This window comes from Procambarus clarkii, chromosome 68, assembly GCF_040958095.1.
Source record: "Procambarus clarkii isolate CNS0578487 chromosome 68, FALCON_Pclarkii_2.0, whole genome shotgun sequence".
In the NCBI taxonomy this organism is placed as follows: domain Eukaryota; kingdom Metazoa; phylum Arthropoda; class Malacostraca; order Decapoda; family Cambaridae; genus Procambarus; species Procambarus clarkii.
Window position 1 is genome coordinate 11,003,199 of NC_091217.1, and position 21,274 is coordinate 11,024,472.

The 21,274-nt window shown below is 45.5% G+C and overlaps 1 protein-coding gene across 7 annotated transcripts in view; it reads left to right on the top strand.

Annotated features, from left to right (window-relative positions):
• Window positions 1-21,274, top strand: part of sei (seizure) — a 1,036,232-nt gene that overhangs the window by 618,567 nt on the left and 396,391 nt on the right. For all 7 annotated transcript variants that reach the window (XM_069310832.1, XM_069310834.1, XM_069310833.1 and 4 more), the window contains one exon: window positions 19,973-20,011. In XM_069310832.1, the coding sequence (XP_069166933.1) occupies window positions 19,973-20,011 (39 nt within the window). The remainder of the gene's footprint in view (window positions 1-19,972; window positions 20,012-21,274) is intronic.

The following is a 21,274-nucleotide window of genomic DNA, read 5'->3' on the forward strand; positions in this document are numbered from 1 at the left end:
TAAGTGTAGTTACAGGATGAGAGCTACGCTCGTGGTGTCCCGTCTTCCCAGCACTCTTTGTCATATAACGTTTGAAACTACTGACGGTCTTGGCCTCCACCACCACCTCACTTAACTTGTTCCAACCGTCTACCACTCTATTTGCGAAGGTGAATTTTCTTATATTTCTTCGGCATCTGTGTTTAGCTAGTTTAAATCTATGACCTCTTGTTCTTGAAGTTCCAGGTCTCAGGAAATCTTCCCTGTCGATTTTATCAATTCCTGTTAATATTTTGTACGTAGTGATCATATCGCCTCTTTTTCTTCTGTCTTCCAATTTTGGCATATTTAATGCCTCTAACCTCTCTTCGTAGCTCTTGCCCTTCAGTTCTGGGAGCCACTTAGTAGCATGTCTTTGCACCTTTTCCAGTTTGTTGATGTGCTTCTTGAGATATGGGCACCACACAACTGCTGCATATTCTAACTTTGGCCTAACAAAAGTCATGAACAATTTCTTTAGTATATCGCCATCCATGTATTTAAATGCAATTCTGAAGTTAGAAAGCATAGCATAGGCTCCTTGCACAATATTCTTTGTGGTCCTCAGGTGATAGTTTTCTATCTAGAACCACCCCTAGATCTCTTTCTTTATCAGAATTCTTTAAAGATTTCTCACATAATATATAGGTTGTGTGGGGTCTATGTTCTCCTATTCCACATTCCATGACATGACATTTATTAACATTAAATTCCATTTGCCAAGTGGTGCTCCATATACTTATTTTGTCCAGGTCTTCTTGAAGGGCATGACAATCATCTAAATTTCTTATCCTTCCTATTATCTTAGCATCATCAGCAAACATGTTCATATAATTCTGTATACCAACTGGTAGATCATTTATGTAGACAATAAACATCACTGGTGCAAGAACTGAACCCTGTGGTACTCCACTTGTGACATTTCTCCAATCCGATACATTGCCTCTGATCACTGCCCTCATTTTTCTATCAGTCAGAAAATTTTTCATCCATGTTAGAAGCTTACCTGTCACCCCTCCAATATTTTCCAGTTTCCAGAACAACCTCTTATGTGGAACTCTGTCGAAAGCCTTTTTTAGGTCCAGATAGATGCAGTCAACCCAACCATCTCTTTCCTGTAATATCTCTGTGGCTCGATCATAGAAACTGAGTAAATTCGATACACAGGATCTTCCAGATCGAAAACCATACTGTCTGTCTGATATTATATCATTTCTCTCTAGGTGTTCTACCCATTTAGTTTTGATTAGTTTTTCCAATACTTTCACTATTACACTTGTCAATGATACAGGTCTATAATTGAGGGGGTCTTCCCTGCTGCCACTTTTGTAGATTGGAACTATGTTAGCCTGTTTCCACCCGTCTGCTACGATTCCTGTACACAGGGATGCCTGAAAGATCAGGTGAAGTGGAATGCTGTGCCGGGGGTTTTGTGCCTCTGAAGCTGGTGGGCATTTTGTTCATTTGTTCAGTCTGCCAGCTCTTTATTTTCTGGCAAAGAACATGTTGGCAGGCTTCTAGAGAGGTCCTTGGGTTATGTATGCTTGGTTGCTTCAGGTGGGGGGTGTATCAAGAGCTTGTCCAGTGATGGCTTTACAATACAATAATGCCACTGGTTCTACTTTTCTGTGGGGAGACCCTACGGCTCCCTGGAGTTTATCGGGCTAATGTATGTTATATTAGACCGGGACATTAGCTAAGGAGTTCAGACCTACCAGGGACCAGCATCAGAACCTGGCCCCTTCAGAGAGGTTTCAGGGAGCAATAGCCCCGGAAAACCCTCTTGTGGTTGGGATTTTTCTTATCTGCCATCGACCAGGGTTAGGCACCCAGAAAGGTAGGCATAACAAAACAAACCCCACATGGTAAAAAACTAAAGCATAATACCGAACAGAGAGGTAGAAACTCCCTACAATCCCAAGGAAACAAGCAAACATCACACTTTACTGCCGTGCTGATCGTCTGTACAGCCCTCCCCGCCCTGAGAGGGGGAGGGGGAGCCCCAGACCTCACCATGCCGGCTGCCTAGCATCAGTTCGTAAGCTAATGTCAGCCGGGATAGATGCTTCTGACCTCAGTTTCCTAGGCGATGTTTGCCTTTCGTGGTGTTCACTGTCGTGTTGTGTTATGCGGTGGCCGGGTGTTCCTCGTCAGTACCGAGGCTGCATGCACTTAGGAGCTTCCTTCCCTAAGCGCCCTGTGAGTACTGCCCCTGCGTGACAGGGGTTATCTTCCCTGAGACGTTCGGGAACCATTCCCGTAGAGGTTCTTGCTGCCTCGTCCTTGGGGCCAGCTGGGGCTTGGGACCCTTGTTTGGCCTGGGTAGGGACTGGTATTGTGCAGGTTAGGGCATCAAGGTGTTGGGCGACCTGCCACCTAAGCAGCAACCGGTTCCTGTTGCCTCTGGGGGCGGTGTCCTTTTGCAGGTTTTTCTTTTGTTTTTATTTTCATTTGCCTGGTGGAGGGTCTGCCTAGTGTGGCTATAGTTTCCCTGCTCTTCGTCATGTCATCTTAGTGGGTGCGTTGAACATGGTCGATCCGCCCCATCCTTCCGGGGTTTCCGTCTGCTCTATGCAGACATGGGCCTGGCGGATCTGCGGTTCTTCTGGACTTGTTCAGTCTGCTCCCTGGATTCTATGCTCTCATCGGAGGACTGTTGTCTCCGGTCCAGTTTCTGTTCAGGCCGGGTGCCTGGATGGTGGCCTTGGACCTCCAGGTCACTTCTTGGCACATTCCTCTCCAAGTTTCCGGGACTGGCACAGTTGGTGGTGGGGCTTCAGGTTTGCCGCTTTTGTTGCCTTCCCTAGTTTGTAATTGGCACTTGGTGTATTTACGCATCTTTACCGGATCTTGGTGCCCTGTCTGAGTCTGCTTGGGATTCGGTGTCTGGCCTACCTCTATGATTGGCTGGTGTGGGCTCCCAGTCGGTCCGCTTGTCTGCTTGCCAGGGGTGTGGTTGTTTCCAGATCACCGGGTTCAGTTTCCTGGTGATCTGGAGGCCATTTCATCTGTTTCCGTCCCCGGGTTCGGATCTGGCTGGGTCTTGTTTGGGGTTCTTGGACCACTCCTTGTCTTTCCCTCCAGAAGTGTTGCAGCGGCTGTGGTTCCCCCTTTTGGCTGTTTATGAGGGGGCCTTGGGTTGCTTGATGGTTGCTCGAGCGGTTGTGCTGGAATCTGAACTTCGATGTGCTGGTCTGCCCGCAGGGTCAGGTTTGGCTTTGGCGTCTGTTTGGTTCCGCCTCTCTTGCAATCTTTGGGTTCATCCTCCGGGGATCTTGTGTTGGTGCTGCATCACCAGCTTCCTCTTTGGGGTTTTCAGGGTTCCGTGCCTTGGCACCTCCCCGAACCTCCGCTCGATGTGTTCACGGACGAATCATCTCTCAGCTGGGGCTTTGTGACCAGTGCTCACCAGGTCAGCTGGGGATGGTGGGGTCTGTCCGTCCCTCGGGCTCACAGCACGGTTCGGGAGTTTGTGGCTGTCTGGTTTGTGCTTCGGAGGGTTCGGGTCATTCGGTGCTTTGCCATCCAGCTCCATTCAGACTGTTCTCTGGCGGTTCTTTGCTGGAACCACAGGGTTTCTCTTAGGTGTTTGACCTTTGGGGTTAGTCCCTTCGAGTGGCTCGTTTGCTGGATTCTCGGGGTTTGGTTAACCGTGAGGTTCATGTCCAGGGTGTGTCCTGCGTCCTGGAGGACAGCCTGTCTCGGTTCATTCCTCTGTTCGCGGATTGGCCAGTCATCGCCGACTCGTTTCATTGGCTCTGCCGGACGTATGGACTCCTGGCCATGGACATCTTCATGTCGGCGTGGTCTAGGCGTCGCTCATTCTATGTGGCGCCCTTGCCCACCTGCGAGGCGTTCACAGTGGATGCCTTTCGGCAGGACTGGTCGAGGTGGGGGTACCTGTTCCTCTTCTCCTGGTCCAGCTGTTGGTTCTGGCTTGGTTGGAGTCCATTCCCAAGGGAGAGTAGTCCTCATGGTCCCTTGGTGGCCAGCCCAGCTTTATTTTCAGACGCTGCTTGATAGGTGTCCGAATCCGGGGCGTTTTCCTGCGGCTCCGCTTCTTTCAGCAAGTCGGACTGGTCCTGTACGTGACTGGTTCGGCCTTCTCCTCGGCTCTTTGCGTCTGGTATTTTGACGTGGCTATCACCATCTCTATGGTGATCAGGTGGCTTCATTGATGGTGTCCCACCTGCAAGCTTCGTCTCGGCGACAGTATAACATTCCTGGTGTTTCTATGCACCTTTTTCTTGGGTTTGCTCTTCGTAGCTTGTCTTCTCTTTCGCATCGGGTTGTCTTGTCCTTTCTTGGGTTTTCAGGACTACAGTTATATTATGATTCTTGCTGTCGCCTCGTTTTGTGCGGCACTGGCAGAGCCGCTTTAGCTTACGTTCGGGGAGGACGTCACATCTGCCCTGTTCCGTACGCTTTCTCGTGTTTTGTTTCACCTGTGGCTGCTCATGCATCGCTTGAGCCGTCCTGGTCTTTGATCAGGGTGCCCTCTTATCTTCTCCTCAGTTTGTGGTAGCCCCTTGGGTTCAAGTTTGGTTTTCATAGGCCATATTTTGTTGGCATGGGCCTCTGCGAGTCGGGTCAAGGAGCTTCCGGCTCTTCCGGTGCAGAGGTTTCTGCTCTTTGGTACTGGTGGTAGGTTTGTACGTTTGCAGCCTTTCCGTCTTTCTGGCGACAGTCGAGACGGCTGCTTTCCGGATGGGTCCTTGGGTTATTGATGCTTAATTGGTTCGGCCGGGGGTGCGTCCTGTGTTGTCCAGTTTCCCCTCTTTGCCGTTACCTGCGTACCGTGTCTGGGGATGCGCTTTGGGTTGATCCGATTCCCTTCATTCCCTGTTTCAGGGCTCGGGTCTTCCAAGTTGTCTACAGAGTTTTTAAGTCTTCCAGCCTGTGGTGTATCCTTGCGCCCATGCTGTTCGGACATTTGCAGCTTTCGCTGCTGTGTTGGTGACGTCTAGGGCTCATTTCAGGCGCGAGGATTTGAGTGTCGCAAAGGTTCCTGGCCGCCCGTTCTTTATGCGCGTGTCTGCTCCTGTGCGTTCTTGTTGCCTTGGGTCGCAGGTTGCAGCCTGTTGTCTTGGCTTCGCGTTGCGTAGTGCGTAGTTTGTGGCGGCCGCCTCCGAAGTCAGCCCTTTCTCTTCCTTCTCTTTGGGTATGAAGCTCCAGGAGCCGTAGGGGCTCCCCACAGAAAACCAGCGTTGAAAGTAATGAAACGCCATTTTCTGGGTGAGCCCCGGATTTCTCTGGCAACCCTCCCTCCCCACCGGTCGGCGTTTTTTTCGCGTTGGTTGAAGCTTAGCTTCCGAACTGATGCTAGGCAGCTGGCGTGGTGAGGTCCGGGGCGGGGAGGGCTGCGTGGACGATTGGTGCGGCAGTAAAGTGTGATGTCTGCTCGTTTGCTCGTTTCCTTGGGATTGTAAGGAGTTTCTACCTCTGTTTAGATCTATGTTTTAGTTTTTTACCATATGGGGTTTGTTTTGTTATGCCTACCTCTCTGGGTGCCTAACCCCAGTCAATTGCAGATAAGGAAATCCCCAACTACAAGGGGGTTTTCCAGGGCCATAGCTCCCTGAAACCTCTCTGAAGGGGCCAGGCTCTGGCACTGGTCCCTGGTAGGTCTGAACTCCTTGGCTAATGTCCCGGTCTAATATAATATACATTAGCCCGATAAGCTGCAGGGAGCCTCCGGGGCTCGCCCAGAAAATGGCGTGTCATTACATTCAACGCTGGTTTTTTGGCCTCATTGTGGGTTGCTCTAGTTTTCCTGGTTCAATGTTCCAGGGTTCATGTCTCTCAGGCTGTCTACAGTGTCCTTACACCTAGCCAGCTTAAGGTCCACTCTTGTGCCCATGATGTCCGTAGGTTAGCTGCACTGTCGGCAGACCTACAGACATCATGGGCACATATTTTTGCTGTTATGTCTTGGGCCGATTTTTTTGGAGTGAAGGGGGGTGGGGATTGGAGGTCTAACACTGTTGTGGCAGATATCTTTGGACTGTCCCTTGTCCTCGGCGGCTTTGTGTAGCTTTGGGTCATGTGTTGTGGCCGATGGTTTCTTCTTTGGATTGATACCTGCATTGCTGCCTCCTCCCTGGTAAGTGCCCTTTTCTTGTCCTCCTCTGTGAGTAATTAGCTTTAGGGAGCCAACATGGCTCCCTCCAGAAAACCAGTATAGAATGTAAAGAAATGCCAATTTCTGGGCGAGCCCCAAAGGCTCCCTGACACCCTTCCTCTCCCAGGGCTTTGGTGTGTTACATCATCATAGAACTGAGGGTGGGGCGAGCTGACTGACCTAGTGCACCTCCCTCCTCTTCCCCAAACAAATGGAAAAGGTGGAGCAAACCAGTGGGTCTTCGTTTTATGCAATTTTGGTGGTTTGTTTTAATTGTTAGGGAAGTTGCTATGGCAATTTTGAGACTGGTCTCGGTTTAAACCATGCAATAGTTTGTTTTGGTTTGCTTAACTTTCTGGGTGTTTTCCTGGTGGTGGCAATTATGGTTAACCTTTAAAGTTTTCATAGGCCTCCCTGTGCCTCTCTGAGGGGTCAGATTCTGGCTCATGGTCCCTGATAGGCCAATAGAACTTTGCAACTGATGACACCTGATAGTATGGCACTGATCAATGTATAATAGCTTCAGGGAGACTTTGGGGCTCACCCAAAAATTGGGGTTTCATTACATTCAGTGCTGGTTTTTTCAAGTGTAATGAGGAATTGGGCTGTCAATAATATTATTTGTATCACAGAACATGTAAAATAGTGATACTAACCGATATACAGTATTTGTGTCACATACCAATATAAGGACAAGTTTTATAATCTTTGAACAATAAAACATACAGTTTTTGCTATTATTACTCTACATACACACATTATATTTATCTATCAACATTCTTATGCACCATAAAGAACCAATAAGCAAATTGGTGGTTGCGAAAATGAAATCAAAACATAACACGAAGCACATGATACGTGTAGACGACTCGTCAGCAGATGTCACCTGATCTAAGATAATGCCTGCAAATATACTATGCACAATGCTAAGACTATCCACAGAACTACTTTCATTATCACATTACTGTCACTAAAACCTGAATATGAACCCATTTCCACAAGGTTATGTTCTACAGGCACATGAGGTTGTTTCATGGTGTGTTCATGCATGAAACAATGGCTTAGTGTTGTGGCTGTCTGCCTCATGTTGTGATCATCATAACTAGCATTGCATTCACTGATATCTGAACATTGTACATAGTCTTCCTCACAGTTAGGGGCCATCTATGACACTATCAGAGTAAAATAATCACCTTCACTTATTTATTATTATATGGTGCTGTGGTTCGTAGGTGCACAGTGGTGCTGTGAGCTCCTTCTGCATGCACCATACTTGGTCACTCACTCAGTACTGAGGCTCTCACACGAATGTGTAAGATGATTTTTTTTCAATATAGCATCTGTTTATTGGAGCCCTGAAGAACAGAAAGATAGCCCTGTGCACCTGCAGGAGTTTTAAATCTTACACTATACCTAAAGACAATGCTGGTTACAATGAGCACCATCGATGAAATAACCCTGGTTGCATTGTGCAGTTTAAGAGCTAGATTGGGTTTGATTTCTTGCCCTTTTGGCTGCCTTTCCCCTTTCTCTTCTCTTTCTGGAGGAGGTCGTTGTCCAAGTTCAGTTGTTCTCTCCTAATCCCTTTTGGAAGTGGTCTTGCTAGGTGGGGTTTTGTCAAGTTTTGTATTTTCTCTATTCAGACTGTTCTGCCATGGTTCATGGTCTCAACTGTGGGTGGAGGGCAGGGGTTGCTTCAGTCCCTACCTCTATAGAGCAAGATGCTTTGGGTAGCCCTTTTAATGGGTTCTCTGGGTTTTGTTCTCCTCGATATTCATGTCCAGGGAGTATCTAGTGTCCTAGCTGATGGTCTGCCCTAATTCCTTCCTGTCTCCACACGGTGGACTTTCGATGACACCTCATTCCAGTGAGGCTTTGTGAGAGACACTGGTGCCAGGATGTGGACCTCTTCACATTGGTCTTCCCTTATATGCGTCACTGTTTCCTGATTTTGTGGCCCTCGGTAGATGCATTTTGGTTGGACTGGTCAAGATGGGGGGTTCCTATACCTCTCTTTTCCCTTTCCAGCTGTTGCTCCAGGTTCTGGCCAGGTTGGAGTTCTACAGGGAGAGGGTGACTCTTCTGGCTCCTTGGTGGCCAGTTCGACCTTGGTTTCAGGCACTGCTTGCTTGGTCTCCGAGCCCGGCCACTTTTCCATGGCTCAGCCTCTTTCAGCGGATTGGCCCAGTGACATACTTACTGGGTGTTACCTTCTTCGCCCTTCGAGTCTGGTATTTTCTGACCCATATTTATCTCCATTTCTATGGTGATCAGGTGGCTTCATTGATGGTAACCCCACTTGCGGTTTTCATCATGGCGACAGTATGAAGTTTTGTGGCACACTTTTTGCCACTGCCTTTCTCTTCATCATTGTTGAGTTCCTGGCTGGGAACTTTTTTCTGTTTTAGCTTTTTCTTAATTGGATTCTCGTGCTGAACATGTCACCTTGTATCGTGTGGTGCTGGCAGAGCCGCGATTGTTGGTGTTTGGGATCAGTGCTACCTCGTCTCCATTTCTCAAACTATCTTGTGCATTATTACACTTCTGGCCTGCTTGGTCTCTGGACCATGTTCTTTCATTTTTTTTTCTCCCTCAGTTTATGGTTCCTCTTCAGTTCGTGATCGTTTCCTTGTAGTTTTTTTTTTTTTTTTTTTTTTTTTTTTTTTTTTTTTTTTTTTTTTTTTTTTTTTTTTTTTTTTTTTTTTTGGTTTGTCTTGCCTCTGGATGTTGGGTGGGTTAGCTTCAGGCTATCCTCTGGAGGTATAAGTTTTGTTCCTTTGGCCCTGGAGGGTGCTTTGTTTTTTGCAGCCGGATCCTTTTCTGGCAAAAAACAAGTCAGTTGCCTTCCAGAGAGGTCCTTTGGTTGTTGATGCTTGGCAGGTTCAGCTAGGTGTGTGCATTGTGTGCCGTGTCCAGTGGCTGCTCTCCTCCACTATTATGCATAGTGTCACGAACCACTAAGTTCATGCCACTGGTTCTGTCTCGGTGGATGCTTTATGGGTTGATCATGTTACCTTTGCTCCTCTGTTCCAAATGTTTGTCTTTCTCAGGTCATCTGTAGTATTATTAAGTCTAACCAGCCTGCAGTCCTTCCTTGTGCCCTTAAGGTTAGGAAGTATGCCGCTCTCTCAGCAGTGTTCGTGAATATTAGGCTGATATTAGGGTGTGAGGGTTTTGTAGGTCAAACAGGGTTTTGGCTGTCCGATATCTTGTTAATGTGCCCAGGCCCTGGAACCCTATTGTGACCTTCATTCGTATCTCTCAGCTGGGAGTCTTGTCTTTATCTTAATTACTGTGGTGCTCTCTTTCCTGTTAAGTGCTTGATTCTTTTCATTTTCTGTAGGTACTGTAGTTAGCTTTAGGGAGCCACAAAGGGCTATCCCCAGAAAACCAGCTTTGAATGTAATGAAAAGCCAATTTTTGGGTGGACCCTGGTGTCGCACTGACACCCTTCCTCCCTCCAGGCCATCAGGGAAGGAAAGGGGGTCTTACATCTACCATAGAACTGAGGATGGAGGCACTGGCTGACTGATAGCTGCCTCCCTCTTCCCCAAAACCTGTGGTGGAGATAGGGCAGATGAGCTGGTGCTAGTTTCAAGAGATTTTGATAATTTGTTTGCATTGTTGGAGGGGGTTCTTTCAGAAGTTCTATTGGCTACCATCGAATTTGAAGCCTACCTTGGTTTGTTTTTTCATGCTGACTTTCTGGTTGCCTTGCCTAGTGGTGGCATATAAAATAAATATATAGTCACTTCTCCCTGGATCTGGGAGGGGTGAGTTTCTGGCACTGGTCCCAGGCATGTCTGTAGGACTTTGTGGCAGAAGTGACCTAGTACAGTAGATAGTACACTCAGTGATAGTAGCATCAGGGAGCCACTGGGGCTCACACAGAAATTGGTATTTCATTACATTTAATGCTGGTTTTATATACCATTTATGCAGTCACCAATACCTCTTATGGCCACGGATAATCAATCAGTAGTGCATGTCGTTCTATTCACTTCTTTTGTCATACTTACATTCATAATGACTTGAAACTACAAATCAAAATTTTAAGAGTAATAGGAGATACTAATGTAAATTTAAGCAAAATCTCGTATTACTGTAATTTTTTAACTTCAGATTAGAGTATGCCATCTCATTTTAATTAACCATTTATTTTATTTTATACAATTATTTTTTTCATTGAATACGAATGGTGCCAATGCAGACCAGTTACCTTTATTATTCTAGTTTTTTTTATGGATTAGGTCCCCAGGAAGGCAAAGTTGCCCATCCACAGTGCAGGATTGGAAGAATTTACAAGTCAACCCATTCATGGGTCTGGATTCCCAACTGCAGTTCAAGTGAGACAGGAAGGTATATATCTCCCTCATTTTGCTGGATATTTGTGAACCAGTTGGGCTTTTCTGACAAGCTGGTGCAAACAATGTTATCCCCTAGAAACTAGCTCAAACCGACTTTAAAACAACACTGCCTCCTCGCGGGAATCAAACTCTGGACTCTTGGATTATTAGGACAGTGCAATAATCACCCTGCCTAGCATACAGTTTGTATTCCAAATTGAAATCAGATTGAAGGTAAAATGCTGAAGAATGGATAGTAGAAAGAGAAGGATTAATCATGGAATAACATTTTTCCCATAGTATATGATTATTGTTGTTTCACTTACATTTTTATTGATCATATTTAATTTCAGCAAGAAATAAAATACCATGTACGTATGGTTACCACTTACACAGAAAATAATATGAACGTTGCAGTTGATAAAATTTGGTTTAATGCACTGCAAATCTTGAACAGTGATTTTACTATATGAACAGTGATTTTATTATACATAACATATGTGTAAGACTTTATAGCATCAGCCACTGACCGTCTGTGAAATTTTACTTGTGCAGTTTAGTCAGCAGTGGCATGATGCTCAGGAGTACCATAGCAATGGCACAATTGGCAGTAAGTAAACACTGGCAGTACCATAATGACCCATTAATAATTAGCAGTACATACCTTCAATATTATGCAGCCACATCTAATACAGTACTGTTAACACTTTTATTGCTATCAGTCAAGTTCTTTAAGCAATTCAGCAGTGGATAATTTGGCATATTTGCTACCTCATGTATCAAGAACTCTATTAGTGTTCATCTAGGAGGAACTGCATCGTTACCTTAGTACTGCACTCGACGAGATATTTTAGTTGATGGGTGGTGTGCTCGCCAAGAAAACTCATTTGTAGGTACTGTATAGGAGAACAATTCAAAGTGGTTTTGGGTACATGGGGCTCACATCCTGTTCTACAGGGCTCAAGTAAACAGATGCCATATTGAAAAAAAATTGTCTACATCTCCCCTGGCTGTGAGAGCCTCAGTACTGAAAGAGCGACCAAGGCTCCTGCATGCAGCAAAAGCTCAGAGCACCGCTGTGCAGCTTGGGGCCACAGCACCATTTAATAATGATGAATAAAATAAGTAACAGATTATTTTGTGATGACAGTGTCATAGTTGAACCTGATAGTGATAAAGACCAAGTACAAGGTTTAGGTATCAGTGAACACAATGCTAGTTATAATGTTCCCAGTGTAAGGCAGATAGCCACAGCATTCAGCCATTGTTTTGTGCATATATGCTTCATGAAATGACCTCGTGCTCCTTTACAATATGACTTTGTAGAACTTTATTCATATTCAGGAGTTAGTGAAAGGAATGTGATAATGATAGCAGTGCTGTGGCTAGTCTTAGCAATGTGTACAGTATATTGGAGGCATTTTGTTACAACAGAGGATGTCAATGGCTGGTGTCATCGGCTCATAGCTTGTAGCTCTATGCTGGGCTTGGATTTCATTATCACACCAACCAAAATTGCTTAATGGTTTATTATGGTGCATAAAAATGTTGATAGATGTATATGATGTGTGGATATAGTGCACTATCAGTACAAATTTTATATTTGTTCAAAGAATGTAATATTTGTGCATATTATAAACACTAACAAATTTATGCATGCTTGTGATCTGCATCTTCTGTGATATAAATACTATTGACAGTACAATGCCTCATTGCATTTGAAAAAAGCAAGGTATTATCAGTAAAAATACGAAGAAAATAAAATACATTTAATGAGTGTACTCATAACTTAGTGCAGGAAGTGTGTGGGGTGCTAGGCTGATCTTGGTTCATGGTTATGAAATTATAACTATCACCAGATCAGTTTAATGGCTCCAAACTGTATAAACAAACATGCATATAAGAATATAAGACACACGTGTGTAGTGTAATAATAGCAAAAATTTTGTTTTTATTGTTCAAATAATATAATATTTGAATGCATATTAGTGACATGAATGTGTGTGTGTACCAATTTTCTTCATGTTCTGTGATACAAATAAAAATATTGATAGACCAAAGTATCATTACACATAAAAAAATTATAAAAATATTAAAATACAAAGAAAATTCTATGTACATTTTCAATGCGTGCTGTTACAACTTAATGCAAACAATGAGTGATGAGAGTGAACACTGATAACAAGTTACTGTATAAGATTATTACACTTGCCAGAAACTCTTAGTGTTTCATAACTGTGCATGAAAATGTTTGTATTTTATGTGCAGTGTAATAACATAAAAAACGGGTGTTTTATTATTCTAAGATTATACAGAGCACCACTTGGTTTCCGAAGCCCTTGGGGACGAGACCCGTCGGTTAACATGTAAGTTCGTATACAAGAAATGGAGGAAAAAATATAAAAAAGATGTGTGCAAAAATCTAGGGGGAAAAATCGACAGGTTCATGTGCCTGTTGTCAATGCCACCCTTGACCCGGAGTCTTGCAAGTGGTGTTCTCTGCATGTTCTCCAATTTACCCATACTGATAAATTTGATATTCGGGTACAGGCGGTATCCATGTTGAATGCTATGTGTAGGTTGCTGCAATGCACTAGGTTGGTTGCCCACTCAGATGCCCCATTTTGGTTATAGGGGACCCAGACTTGGGGGTGTTAGTTGCTTCGACTTTGGTTCCATCCACGCTTCCTGGTCCTTTCCCTGTTGTTCGTCCTGTTTACCCCCTCCCCCCCCACCCTGCTTCCGGCTCCCAAACGTCTAAGGGTTTCAGAATCGGAGCAAATGTTTAGTTGGTAATGAGACTCGGGCAGCTTCAGGGGCTGTCCCCTTTTGGGTTGGGGACGGATGCATTTGAGCCGGTTCCTCCTACAGAGGCTTCTGGGTTATCTTGAGGTCTTGAGATTATTTCAGGGCTTTAGTGTCCCCGCGGCTTGGTCCTCGACCAGGCCTCCACCCCCAGGAAGCAGCCCGTGACAGCTGACTAACACCCAGGTGCCTATTTTACTGCTAGGTAACTGGCATAGGGTGAAAGAAACAATGCCCATTGTTTCTCGCCAGCGCCCGGGATTGAACCCGGGACCACAGGATCACAAGTCCAGCGTACTGTCTGCTCGGCCGACCGGCTCCCAACAGCAGGCCACCTTCTTTTCTGTCTTTCCCCCCTGGACTCTGCCCTTTCTTCATGGGTAGAGGGTATAGAGGACTGCTCTGTCCCAGGTCCCGACTTGGGGGATCCCAGGGCTAGGGAGGAGTTGACCTAGGGGGCTTGGACCCCCTTTAACTCTGCTTGGGTTTTGGTGCCTTCTTTGCAGAGCTTGTTGTTGCAGGGGGAGGGGTTTTCTTAACCCCCTTCCCTGTACGAGTATGATTTGGGGTCGGCTTCTTTCTGGGTTTGGTTCTGGGTTCCCTTGGGTTTCTTGGCTCATTCATTCAGGAGGTTTTCTGCTTCTCGTATCTTCCCCAAGGAGGTTTGGGAGGCGCTTGCTGCATATCTCCTGCAAGACCCAGATTCTGCTTCTGTGATGGATCCATCCTCGTTTGAGTTCGGTTCTTCTTCCCTGTATTGGGTGTGTTTGAAGGTTCCAGAGTCTTCCTGGCTGGCAGACTGCCCATTCTATTCATTGGGGGGCATGGCATGGGTTTTGTTGGACCTGCATGCTTGAATGTCGAGAAACTTATACTGTTATGAAGGTTTAACTGGGGGCGAGTTTGGCACCTTAATGCATGCGTGTTTGCCCCTGTGCGCTCCTTGGTATGTTGGCCTGCTACAGTTGCACGTGCAGGTTACTACTCTTTTGGCATCTTTGGTTGCTGAGAATTTGTGTGCCTTGGGAATTTTGCTTTATCTTGCACTTCTTTTCCCTCCTTGAGCTGTCTTTAGACTGGCTTGAGGATGATGTGGGGGTATTGAATGCCAGGTCTTCGTCTGGTGCGCTGGCCTTGGCAGCTCGTGCGGTGGCTGCACTGTTGAAGCTGTTTGCGCCAATTCTCAAGGAGGCAGTGTCCCTATTATTTGCTTCCTGCCTCGTGTGCTGGCGGAGTGTGCTCACTCTTTGGAATCTGCTTGGGCTTGGGCTCTGGCTTAGATTTTCATCTCTGTTTTGTCTGTTGCTGTTTGTGGAGACTGCTGTCATGCACTTTCTGCAAGTGGCTTTGTTTAGTTGTTGTCCCATGCCGGACTTGTTGGTTCTCCGGGATGGCTGTTCTTGGCCTTCTCGGAAGGGTCGTACCAAAGTTTGGGGGTTCCGCAGGTCGGGGTGGGCCATTGCTGCCAGCTTCTGAGCCGACACTTCCTTCGGAACCGGTGTCATCTGGTCGGCGCAATGATCTCACTGCTCATTGGTTAGCTTCTTGTAAGGGGCGTCAGCCCTTTTGAGGTTCGCCCCACTGACGGGGCTACAGGGGAGGAGGCTTGGACTTGGTCCCACGATTCATGGGCGTTTTGGGTCGTCTCCTTCGGCATGTGGTGGCATTGGGTGGCTCCTCCTCCTTCGGGGGGTTTGGGGCTAGCTGGGCAGGCTTCTGTCTCTGGTCTGGCTCCTGTTGGAGCTGGGTGCCTGGATGGTGTCCCTGGACCTCAGAGATACATATTGGCACTTTCCCATTCATCCAGGGTTCAGGGACTGGTTAGGATTCGTAATGGGGCATCAGGCTTACTGCTTTCGTTGCCTTCCTTTTGACTTGAATCTAGCACATTGCTTATTTATGCATCTTGCCTGGGTCGTTGTGACCTCGTCTACATCTGCTAGGAGTACAGGTTCTGGCCGACCTCAATGACTGGCTGGTGTGGGCTCCTAGCCGGTCAGCTTATTATTTTTTTTTTTTTTTTTTTTGAGATATATACAAGAGTTGTTACATTCTTGTACAGCCACTAGTACGCGTAGCGTTTCGGTCAAGTCCTTAATCCTATGGTCCCTGGAATACGATCCCCTGCCGCGAAGAATCGTTTTTTCATCCAAGTACACATTTTACTGTTGCGTTAAACAGAGGCTACAGTTAAGGAATTGCGCCCAGTAAATCCTCCCCGGCCAGGATACGAACCCATGACATAGCGCTCGCGGAACGCCAGGCGAGTGTCTTACCACTACACCACGGAGACTGTTATCTCCTTGCCAGAGATGTGGTTCTTTCCCAGCTTGCCAGGTTTGGGTTCCTGGTGAACTGGAGGAAGTCCCATCTGGTTCTGTCCCAGGTTCGAACCTGGCTGGGTCTTGTTTGGGATTCTCGGACCTCTTCCTTGTCTCTCCCTCCAGAGGCGTTGCTGCGGCTGTGGTCCCTCCATCGGCTGTTTCTGAGGGGTGTTCCCGGATCACTCGATTGCTCGAGTGATCCGGGAACACTGAGTCTGAACTTCGCAGGAGCAGGAGTCTGAACTTAGCCGTGCTAGTCTACCCGCCTGGTCGCGTTTGGCTTTGGCGTCTGTTTTGGTTCCTTCAGTGATGCCCCTTCCACTTGTCTCACGATCGTTCGGTTCTTCCTCCAGGGGCCTTGTGTCGGTTGCTGCATCACCGGCTTCCTCTCTGGGGTTTTCGTGGTTCGGGGCCTTGGCGCCTTCCCGAGCCTTCTCTCAATGTGTTCACAGATGCATCGTCTCATGGCTGGGGCTTTGTAACCAGTACTCACCAGGCCGGCAGGGACGGTGGGGTCTGTCCTTCCATTGGGCTCACAGCACGCTTCGGGAGTTCGTGGCAGTCTATTTCCCTCTTCGAAGGGTTCGGGTCACTCGGGGATTGACCATCCGGCTCCATTTTTACTGTTCTCTGGTGGTTCATTGCCTGAACCGCAGGGGTTCTCTTCGGTCCTTGCCTTGTTGTGGTTAATCCCTTCGAGTGGTTCGTCTGCTGGATTCTTGGGGTTTAGCTGTCCGTGCGGTTCATATCCATTGGAGTGTCCAACGTCCTGGCGGATGGCCTGTCTAGCTTTATTTCCCGTTCCACGGAATGGACAGTCAACGGCGACTTGTTTCGTTGGATCTGCCAGATGTTCGGACTCCCAGACGTAGACCTCTTCGCGTCGGCGTGGTCTCGGCGTCACCCAGTCTATGTGACGCCCTTCCCCAACTGCGAGGCATTTGCGGTGGATGCCTTTCGGCAGGACTGGTCGAGGTGGGGTTACCTGTACCTTTTCCCCCCGTTTTGGGTTTGGGTTCCCGGTGAACTAGAGGAAGTTTTATTTGGTTCCATCCCAGGTTTGGACCTAGCTGGGTCTTGATTGAGACTCTCAGACTGCTTCCATGTCTCCCTCCAGAGGCAAAGCTGCAGCTGCGGTCCCACCTTCAACTGTTTCTGGAGGGGGGTCCCGGATCACTCGGCAGTTGCTCGAGCAGGTGTGTGGGAGTCTGAATTTCATCATGCTGGTTTACCTGCTGGGTCGGTTTTGGCTTCGTCATCTGTTCTGGTTCCTTCAGGGACTCACCTTTCGCCTCTCTCACGATCACTGGGTTCGGCCTCCGTGGGCCTTGTGTCGGTTGCTGCGTTGCCGGCTTCCTCTAAGGGTTTTTCGGGGTTCAGTGCCTTGGCGCTTACCCGAGCCCTCGCTCGATGTGTTCACGGATGCTTCGTCTCTTGGCTGGGGTTTTGTGACCAGTGCTCACGATGCTGGGTTGGGGTGGTGGGGTCCGTCCTTCCATCAGGTTCACAGCATGGTGCGGAGTTTGGTAGTTTGTGGAGGTTTGACTGTCGCTTCAGAGGGTTTGGGTTGCTCAGGGTTCGACGATCCGGCTCCATTCGGACTGTTTTCCAGTGGTTCATAGCCTGAACCTTGGAGATTCTCTTCGGTCCTTGCATCTTTGGGGCTGGTCTCTTCGAGTGACTTGCTTGTCACTTGGCTGGCAGGTCGTTCGTTTGATTGCTCGTTCGTTGATCGTTCGTTGATCATTCGATCTTCGATCAAACCCACATCAGGGTTTGGCTCTCCATGCGGTTCATATTCAGGGAGTATCTAATGTCCTGGGGGGACAGTCTGTCTTGGTTCATTCACCTACCCATGTAATGGACGGTCAACGCCTCTGCTGGACTTATGGTTTCCCGGAAGTGGACCTCTTTACGTCGGCATAGTCTTGGCGTTTCCAGCTATATGTTTGGCGCCCTTCCCTGACCTGCGGAGCCTTCGGTGTGGAGGCTTTTCGGCAGGAAGGGTTGAGGTGGGGGTTACCTGTACCTCTTACCCCCCTCCAATCCAGCTGTTGTTTCAGGTTCTGGCTCGGTTGGAGTCTTGCCACGAGAGAGTCATCCTAGTGGCCCTTCGGTAGCCAACCCAGCCTTGGTTTCAGGTGCTGCTTGCTTGGTGTCCAAACTCAGGGCATTTTCTGTGGCTTTGCCTCTTTCAGCAGATCGGACTGATCCAGTACAAAGCTGGTTCGATCTTCTCCTCCGCTCTTCGTGTCTGTTTTTTTTTTACACTGGTTTATCCCCATTTTTACAGGGTTTATCACCCTGGAACCCCTGGGGGGGTTCCAGGGGCCATTGCTCCCTGTGCCTTTCTGAGGGGGGGCCAGATTCGGGCTCGTGGTCCACTGTAGGCAGAACTCTATTGACTACTGCCCTAGTCTAATATGTTGCATATTAATTTCATTACATTCAATGCCGGTTTTTCAGCTAATTTTGTATGTGGCCCTGGAAATTCAGCTAATTACCAAGAACACCAAGGAATTTACCATCTACTTTGTTACTAATATGGATATTGTTAATTCTTAGATTAATTAGATCTGAGAATTTATTACCAAATAAAATGTAGAAGGTTTTGTCAATGTTAAGGGTGAATTGTGAAACTACTCCCGCCCCACGGTCCTCGCTGGGGCAGCTACTCACTCATTGCTCATGAATTGTGAAACTACTTCCCTCCATCACAGCCAAAGTAAGTCACATTTAATTATTTTTTAGTTCCTCATGATCAGGGAATGCATTTTAACAATATTAGGAAGAAATATTTTTTTAATAATTTTCTTACGCTCGCCATGGAGTTGTTATATTGAATAGTTGCACAGTACATGGGTTAAAAACTTGCCCAAAATGCTATCCACTGTACTAATATGAATATTGTACTTGAATGCCAATTTTTTTGTTATATATCCCATTGTACTTTCCTGTAAATATATATAAATAAACTGAGCTAGGTACAGGTCTAATTACTGTTGGTAATTTATGGTATTTTTCCGAGAGGCCATTGTTCCATTGAACTCCTGAGACAGCGCTCCACGAGTAAACTTTATTCATACAAATGACAAGTGGACCAGGATCTCCGACTCATCACTAGACATACATATTTTTATGTGCAGCATCTTGATAGTCATTGCTATCTTACAAAGTACAAACCAAAGTAATTGGAGCAGCTTGAATTGTAACATTGCTAAGTTTTAGAACTTTATCCACCTTTAATATTATATAAAAAACAGTGGAGCAGTGTTAATAGAAGTGAAAAGTCTCCATGCTGTGCTTTCTGACTGGAACACTGATTTTTTACAAATACTTGATTGACCATTTTTGTCACAGAGGGGTGGTGATGCTGGATCTTTTGTAAGTTGTGTGTTAGGATTAAGGGACTGAAATATTGTTTCATGCTAAGTCTTCCTTTTGCTCAAGTGGATCTAAGGAATTGGTTTTATTATCACTCTGTGAAAACTCAGTCTGACCTTCCCTTTAGCTGATGTTGACAGAAAAAGGGTTAGTCAGCCTTTCTTCTGGCTCAATAAGTGTCAAGGGGAAGATCCTATCTGGCATTTCCTTTGTCAACTACTGGCAAAGAGACCGAACCTGGTCCATTTGGGTAGAGGGTATGGCCTTGAGCCTCGCCTTACTTTTATCCCTCTTTTTTTCCTGCAGGCAGGAGAAGAGGTAAGATAAGGTTGCCCCCTGTATGCCATGTCGCATGACCTCTCCTGACCAGACTGACTTTGACTATGATTGTTCCTAAACTCATGCGACAAAGATGCCCCTTAGTTGGACCCTCCTTGAATGTGATACACAGTCACTGACTTTGATAATAATAATAAACTATATTCACATATGTTCTAGTGGTTAAACTGACAACCTCCAGACGCCGTCACCCTGTCCTGTTTAATTTTTGAACCCTCTAAAGGCTACCCTCTGTGCTATTATTTTGTAGTACTGTACTTTCTTGCATATCAGATTTTATTCTGAGAATTTATTTTCTTGCTCTCTCCAGATCCATTTTCTGTAATGTATATTATTATTTTATTTGACCTCTTTCTTCATTATCTTCTTCATTATCTTCTCCATCATCATTATTATTATTATTATTATTGTTGTTATTATTATTATTATTATTATTATTATTATTATTATTATTATTATCATCATCAGTACTAATTTTGTTCTCATCATTTTCTTCTTTGTGCAAATTGTGTTTTTACCTTGATATCCCCGTCTACTCTCGTGTTGAAGTATGTTTAGTACAATATCTTTGATCCTGTGGTGGTGTTGTTTTTTGGCCTGAATAACAACCTTATTTTTTTTTACCCTCTCCACAGCCTCACACTACTCCTACTACAGCAGAAAGAGATTTAGAGGTAAATTTTGTTACATGGAAAATTAAAATTTATAATTCTTGCTAAAAATATAGGAAAAAATATGACACCACCCGCCACAACTTTACTTTATCTACTTGCCTGATACTCAGAGCCAATCAGGCAAGAGTGCACTATTGAAGCCGGAAAAAAAATAACATGCCTGGATGAATAGTAGCACTTTAGGACAATTTTTTCTTGTAGTAGAAATCTTTCCCAAGGGGAAAACACCACAAATCATTTGGTTGAATTCTAATGATATCTGGAGCTCAAGACTCTGTGCATTTGGGTCATTGGGAAAGAGGAATTTGTTTGGAATCAGCAAGGCTGTTGAGAGAGTAGCAAAAGTTGAATTAGAGCTGGTTGTGCCGTTTAATTTTAGTAAGTTTGCCATTTTTACTTAAAATAACTATTCAAACTTTGAGGAATGTGAATCTTAGTATCTCCTTATATATTATTTTAAATGTTTTATCTATTCTATGTATTATACAGTACAGTATTGTATATATATTTTTTCAATATATAAATTTTTTCTTCTCTCTGCTCTGTAAGATTTCAGCATAACATATCCATCCTGAGTAATATTTGCAGTAGCAATTACTGATTCTTTAAATAAATTACATTTCAGATGAACATAATTGCCAAGATCCTCTGCTAATTATAATTTTCCTGTACACATGTCATAGTCATAAATTATTAAGATTGTGAAGTAAGGATTTAAATTCATCTGTTGTCCTCATACTTCATATTATATATAATCTGACACAAGATGTATAGCCTGAGAACGTTCTTATTCTACCAATACGATTCCGTTGTGAGTACCCCACTTCCCTAATCACAAACTACTGACTGCACGACATCCACAAGGCTTCACTGCCTCTACACCCATGCCTGTGATCATTATACTCATTCCATGGTCACATTAAAACCTTTGACTGCACGACGCCCATGAGAGGCCTCACTGCTCATACGGCTCGACTGCAAAAGCTTAATTCCATCCTTGGAACACTAGCTGCATCTAAATATAGTACACTATAGTGTGTTACAATTGTGTTTTCTGAAGATATTCAGTCAAGTATTTAAGGATGGGTTTAAGTTCACCTTGACCTGTAGATTAGCAGTTTTCTTTGTGCTGTCATTAGTGAGAACTGCTAGATTTTACTATAGTAGTTGAATGAGGCTGTTGAAAATTTTAACCTTTTTTTTTTTTCTAATATCCGTTAATTTATATTTCTTGTTTTTAAGGTGATATGATTTTGTTAGAAA